This window comes from Nematolebias whitei, chromosome 18 (assembly GCF_014905685.2).
Source record: "Nematolebias whitei isolate Nwh7 chromosome 18, NemWhi1, whole genome shotgun sequence".
Taxonomy (NCBI): domain Eukaryota; kingdom Metazoa; phylum Chordata; class Actinopteri; order Cyprinodontiformes; family Rivulidae; genus Nematolebias; species Nematolebias whitei.
The window spans coordinates 31,512,740-31,520,183 of NC_056515.1; the positions used below are offsets into that span (position 1 = coordinate 31,512,740).

A 7,444-nucleotide genomic window follows, 5' to 3' on the forward strand; every position below is an offset into this window, starting at 1 on the left:
GGTAGGTAGGTAGGTAGGTAGGTAGGTAGGTAGGTAGGTAGGTAGGTAGGTAGGTAGGTAGGTAGTCCAGAAAAGGAAACAAATACATGTGATGTGTGTATGTGCTCCCGACATATTTTAAATTATGATATCATTAAGTTCTGTCACGTTAACTTTTAATCAAAGTTAAATATTTCTACCTAAAATCAATTTGTGAACAGCTGCAAGAGTTGCATTACTGCTCTGATCTGCATCAAATCCTAAATAATTAGTAAAAAAAAAAAAAAAAAACCTAGTTAATATTTTGTATTACTTTTGGTTCTCATAAAATCTCAGCTGTCATCCTTTAAAAAATGATTTTGTGTGTAGTTTGCAGGTAAATGGTACCGTGTTGGCTTCGCCTACGACTCCCCGGGTTTTGTTCCCCTCAGAGACAAAATAAAGATCTCGATGGGCGTCATCACACCTCTGCCCAACGGCAACGTCAACCTGACGATGTGGGAAGCCCTGTGAGTTCACATGATGGCAGAACACATGAACACACAGAGACGCCAAGCTTATAAATTGTGACTAAAATAAACACACGTGTCAGAAATAACAGACACGTGACTGGTTTGAAGATGAGTACACTCACACGGTTTCCCCTCTGTGTCTTCAGACCTGTAGGATGTGTGACTCAGTTTTATAAATATGACAAGGCGAGCGTTCCCGGACAGTTCACCTACTTCAGCACACGTGAGTTTTGTCTTTTAAATTTAAGTAAAACTTGAGTGAAGCTGGGTTTAAGTATTTAGTTTGCAGTATTACTTTAATTTCAAGCAAACAAACAACAAAAATCCATAATTATTAAAAAAGTAAGATAATGTAAAAAAAAAAAAAGTATAATTGGACACTTTTCACCCACAGTTGCTCTTTTTTTTTCACTTAAAATAAGTTTTTTTTTACTTTAAGTTTTAAAAACATTTTCAGTTTACTTATGAAGCTATTTAATATATATTTTTAATATTCTTAATGACTTAACTTGTGTTTAAAATGCCTCAGTATACAATGTATTTCTAATATTTCTATACATTCATTTGCATACTAGATTAAATACTTTATCCTTTTTTCTGTGTAGTTTTTTTTTACCTTTGCATTTTTCCACAGCAGAATTTGCACAATATAAACGTTTAAACTGTGTGGTTTTCACTGCTTTAAGAAACCGATATTCATCAAACTTTATCTCAGTTTTACTATATTTTTTTACTTTATTATCTAAAATGAAGGACTGAATAAATGTGTGTTTTCTTTCAGGTCATAACATGGTGAAGGACATCACAGTGGTGGACACGAACTACAGCGAATATGCTTTGGTCATCAAGCACAAGGTCTTTAACAGAGAATACACTCAGGTGGCACTTTACGGTGAGACACACTCACAAATATACACGTAGTGTTGTTATACTTTATTTCTATGAGTTTTAGCTCCTCTGCAGGGTCGGTGTCGTCCATCTTTACGGTTCTGTCTTGTGTCTGTGCAGGCCGTTCTCAGAGACTCCGGACTGATGTCGTCCAGAAGTTCAAAGCTCTTTCTTTGTCCCGTGGTTTCCCCAGAGAGTCCATTCTGACTCCACCTCCAGCAGGTGAAGGCGAACACTACACCGCTCAACGTGCACATAAACACTGACGGCTGAGACAGTCCTTTTGAAGTGGACCTCTTCTTATTACAGTGTATGAGGAAAAAAATCACTTTAAAGCCACTTTGATTGGTTATATGTGCTGCTGATTATTCATGCTGCTGATTATTCATGCTGCTGATTATTTCATGCTGCTGTATTCATTCGTACTCATCTACTTATGTGGACTCATGTTCGTGCTGCTGTTCAGCGTATTGTTTTGCACTATTAGTGTTTAGCGTATTTCTTAGTTTATATGTTTGATCAGAGCTATTCAACTGATGGCCCATGGGCCATTTCTGGCCCGCAGGTGACTTAAATACGGCCCGCTTCATACAAAATTTAAAAATTTATATATATATATTTTGTTGGGGGTTCTGGGTTTGGGTTCTGTTTATTGCATTTATGATTCAATGCAATAAAATAAATCAATTTAAAAAGTAACAGACCATTGTAAACTTAGGTTTATTTACATAATGATTTTTATTGCTGGATGTCCGGGGCCCCCGAGCTGTTGGCTTTCAGGAACTGTGGCCCCCTGAGCAGTTTTGTTGAATAGCCCTGTCTTAGATCCTTATTTACTGTTTCTTTTTACACTTTATATTTTTGCTACTGTTGGATGTAACTGTGTACACAATTTCATTCCACCTCATGTACCACATGATGTGAATGACAATAAAACTTACCTGAACTTGAACTTGATCTCACCAACAGATAATTGTCCCCCGTCAGGATCTGGACGTTAGGTAAGCAGACTTTTGTAATTATATGTGAAAATATGTGTGTGCATGACAAATACTCGTAAATCTTTTGTATAAATAAGTTGGTTTTACTTTTTTAGGTATCCTGTTTACCCCGGCTGAACATGAAGGTGTTCGTGCTTCGACCGTCAGCTTTTCCTACAACTACGAACCACACGAACACCAATAATGCAAACTGCTATACGTCAAACTGTTTTTTTTTGTAGTTTTATAGTTTCGTTCTTAACAAATCTGAATGAAAAATTTAACTTTTAAATGTTTATGTCTGTATAAGAATTTATTTTATTCATAGTTCTACATAGTCACATTCATTTGGTGCTTGAAAATAATAAATTGACAATTTTCTGTGTCTTAATAAATTGTTTATAATACACTTTTGTAAAAAATACAACAGGCAGCACGACAGAAGAGCGACCCCATAATTTGAAAAGGAGAAGTGAGTTTTGAAAAATGGATGGATGGCTGAAATCAACAACAAACAACTTCTGAGCTCCTTTTATTTCAGTTAATTACAAGGAGCTTCAGTGAGACATCAAACCCACTCTATCCCTTTTTTCAGAGTGTGTCCTTCAAGATGCTTCTAGTAATAAAAACTCTTGTAGCTCTTAATGACCATATTATATCAGCAGTGGTGGAGAAAGTACTCAAACTCGGTACTTAAGGAAAAGTACAAATAAACAAACATAAATGTACTCTAGTAAGAGTAGAAGTACCACATTAACGTGTTTACTTAAGTAAAGGCAAGTACTTTTAAAAATACATAAAGTATTAAAAGTAAAAGTACTTGCTGAATGTATTACCTAATGCAATGGTCTACAGTATCATTAAGTGTGCCTGCTGTATGTATATTTTCTGTAATACATTAATAGTGTTGAGCTATTTTAATGAACAATGCTGCAGATAATACATGTTTTTATTCTGTGACACAGTTCACACTTGGACTTTGTGATTCTGTGCATCAGAATTTCAGGGATGAGTTAAATGCCATTAATCAAAATAAGAAAGAGGAATGATTTTACCTTTTGAAAGTTTTTATTTAACACAAAGCAAAACCAATGTGTAAGTTTAACTGCAGTAAAGACATTTAAGTAAAAATTGTCTGCCTGAAAAAAGAAGCATTAGACCTAACAAAGGAACATCTGCTCATTTCAACTCCAGTTTGTCATCAACTCTAGTTAAAATACTGTCTAGTCAACCTTGTAATGGTGAACAATGTTTTAACTTCCTGACACCATTTCCAAAATTTGAACCCGAGTGTCGAGCCATTTGGAGACATCTCTTGTCTCCTAACATCCCATGAACTGACACTTTTTAATGTTGCAGCAAGAATTTCTTGTTCAAGTTCAGAAGAAGTTGGTTTTCAAAGTTTTTTTGAGTCCAGTAGTAAATGGTCTTTCAATGGTCTTTCAATGGTCTTTCAATAAGGCCATGGGTGGTGTGTATCTTCTGGTTAACTCTCCGCGGTGGAATCCATTTTGGGTGGTGCTGTGGGTGCACCCAGCTCAATGACGTAACTAGAATATACGTCATTGGTCCAGTTCTTCTTGAAGGCAGGTCTAACGTTACCTGCCCACTTGGCAGTGATTCAATGGACCAACTCCCCTCTCATCATTAGTTACTTTCAAACTAACAAACAAATCAAGAAACCACACCGTGAATGTAACTTGTAATGCATTATAGAAATGTAGTGTAGTAGAAAGTACAGATACTTGATGTAAAATGTAGTGGAGTAAAAGTCAAAAATACCCACATTTAACTCTACTTAAGTAAAGTACAGATGCATAAAAAATGTACTCAAGTACAGTAACGAAGTACTTGTATTTAGTTACATCCCACCACTGCATATCAATAAACTTTTGGTAATAAGCCTGACAGTTTGGACTGGCAAACATGGCAAATCACAACATAAATTAGCTGTTAAATTTATTCTGAAATATTTACGTTCCCCTCCTAGCCCAAACAATGAAGCAAACACAAAAGCTAAATACAGTCAAATGTGTAAAATCTGTTTAAGTTACAGTTTCTTTGTTACATTATGTCTCCTTAAATACTGGTTGCTGAGCTCTGTTACATTTTAGTTTTTAAAAAGCCAACATTGACGGCTGCACACATTTTTTCTTGTTCTAATGGTAAATTGGCAAATATAAAACTGAATTTCACAGATGCTCCTGTGATCACACCATGAACTTTTTGAGTGTCACCTAAAATACAGGCTACCTATGGGACAGATGTGGTTGACAGGCTGCAGACTGACGAAGTCCTCTGGATGGGGGACGAAACGTTTCTTCGCTTAAAGAAACAAAGCCAGATGATGTGATTTAAACATTTTTGTTGTTTTCTACCTGGATGACTGAGCTTACAAAACTTTTTTTCATCTTAAATGCAGTGTTGAAAAAGGAGAAATGTGCATAGCCGTAACTGAATGCAGGTTGACCATAAGTGACTGGACAGTTTGTGCCAAACAGTGAAGCCATCACTGTTAAAAGCTAACCTGTATTGATTACCTGCATGTTTGCAGGTAGCTTCAAATGACAAAGTCCAGTGATTTATTTCTGATTATTCGGGGCAAAAAACCACTCTAGTGTGTACTGAAACACAAGAAGAGATAAAGTGATCATCAGAACTTTGCTCTCTCAGCTGGTTGTTTTTCTGTAATGATGTGGGTGGAAACTCCCAAACATTAAAGGAGACTCAGAAATAGGGAATGGTGGTGGTGGTAGAAGTGCTTCTGATCAAAACAGACCTTCACGATGAAAAAAGTGACGTGTTTGATGCTTCTGGTCCTCGGGGTGACCTGCAGCCATCCCAGTGGTCCAATCCTCACACAGGAGAACTTTGAGCTTGAGCGGGTGAGTCTCCATTATTCATGATAAATATTATACATCTGTTGGCAATGACAAATACGCATTCTCACACAAATATGGCTTTTTTTCTTCTTTAACTTCCTGTTTTTAGACGAAGAATGTCCTGTCTTGAAGTTTCTCACAAGGTTGTGCTCATTGTTAGTCATTACATAATGAGACAAAACTGAGCCTAAAACAAATGTCTCCATAGGAACGACAATGCATATTGTTTGGTATCACATCAAATTAATATTATATCATATAAAATATCATATATCGAATTATGCTTCCATCCATCATCTATTGCTTATTCCAAAGTTGGGTTGCAGGGGCAGCAGTTTGAGCAGGGAGGCCCAGATATGTCTCTCCACATCCAGCCCATCTGGGAGGATTCCAAGGTGTTCCCAGACCTTCCAAGAGACTAGACTCTCCAGCGTGTCCCGAGTCTTCCCTGGGGTCTCCTCCCATTTGAGAACCTCCCTAGTGAGGTACCCAAGAAGCATCCTTAAATGCCCGAACCACCTCAACTGGCTCCTCTCGATGTGGAGGAGCAGCGGTTCTACTCCGAGTCCCTCCCGGATAACTGAACTTCTCTATCATGTTCTGCTTATTATGTTGAATCCACGTGCAGGTAGACAACGGAGATGTAAAATAACTAAATTTATTATAATCAAACAACAAAATGCTGGCGAGGCAGCAAACTTACTTTTTAAGGAGGGAACAAGGAGGGAGACAGAACAACAGGTTTGAGAGCATAATCCACAGACAGAGGAAGAACCACAGATGGTGAATATATTCATTCAACCTTTATTTAAACAGATAAATCACATTGAGCCTCGAAGACTCATTTACAAGTGAGACTTGTTTGGACAGACAGTAAGTGATGAATGTGACAACAGGTTTTGGAGGCAAAAAAAATAAAAATCCTAACGTGCTCTTAATCTTTGGCTGAAAATTGAAGGCATGAAAATGAAAAAAAAAAAAAACTTGCACACGAGCACTAATGACGCCGAGATTCCGCAGTTGGGGTGGGCGCATTTGATACAGAGACATGAAATAAAAGACGAACACCTGGGGTGATTAGGATTACAGGGAGGTGTGACAGGAGCAGAAATTACAAGGAGGGAAAAACGCAAGGATGACAGGACAAGAACCCAGAAACCCAACATTCTCACCCAAATTTTATGGGACAGTCCAGCTACCCTGCAGATGGAATTCATTTCAACCATCAGTATCCACGTTCTCATTCTTTCAGTCACTACCCAGAGTTTGTGGCCATAGGTGAGGGAAGGAACATAGACTGACTGGTAAACAGAGAGTTTTGCCTTACAACTTTGCTCCCTCTTCACTACAATGGACCGGCACAGAGTCCGCAATACTGCAGATGCTGTCCCAATCCGTCTGTCAATCTCACGCTCCATTCTTCCCTCACTCTTGAACAAAACCTCAAAATGCATGAACTCATCTTCTTGAGGCAGAACCTCACCCTCAACCCGAAGAGAGCAATCCACCCTTTTCTGACTGAGGACCGTGTCCTCAGGTTTGGAGGTGTTGATTCTCACCCCAGCAGCTTCACACTCGGCTGCGAACCGCTCCAGTGAGAGCTGAAGATCGCAGCATGATGATGACGCCAACAGGACCACATCATCTGCAAAGAGCAGAGATGGAATCCTGAGGCCACTTAACTGGACTCCCTCCACCCCGTCTGCACAGAGAAATTCTGACCATGAAAGTCATGAACAGAATCTGTGACAACGGGCAGCCCTGGCACCTCCTGCAGGTGGTGAGCCCACAGGAAGGCAAACCCATGTTGCTCATTTGGGCTGAGCCTAACCGAGCCCTGTGGGTAGAGACCCAGTCGCCAGGCGATCGCCGATGAACCCCTCCCTCAGGCTCCAGGATCTCATATCACATATCAGATAATTATATACTGAACAAAAATACAAACACAGCTCTTTTGTTTTTGTTCCCATTTTTCATGAGCTGAACTTAAAAATCTAAGTCTTTTTTTTCTGTTCACAAAAGGCCTTTTTCTCTCAGGTATTGTTCACAAACATGTAAATCTGTTTGTGAGCACTTCTTTGCCGAGGTAATCCATCCACTTCACAGGTGTGGCACATCAAGATGCTGATTAAACAGCATGATTATTACACAGGTGTGCCTTAGGCTGTTTTGTTATATTATAACATGTTAATTATATAATATA

The 7,444-nt window shown here is 38.6% G+C and overlaps 1 protein-coding gene across 1 annotated transcript in view; it reads left to right on the forward strand.

The window, feature by feature from the left end:
* ptgdsa (prostaglandin D2 synthase a) overlaps nt 1–1,601 on the forward strand; it is a gene marked incomplete at its 3' end in the record, with an annotated part of 4,001 nt that extends 2,400 nt beyond the window's left edge. Inside the window, 4 exon segments of the mRNA XM_037691892.1 lie at nt 349–488; nt 638–714; nt 1,273–1,383; nt 1,500–1,601. Coding sequence (XP_037547820.1) covers nt 349–488; nt 638–714; nt 1,273–1,383; nt 1,500–1,601 — 430 coding nt within the window.
* Between the last annotated feature and the right edge of the window lie 5,843 nt (nt 1,602–7,444).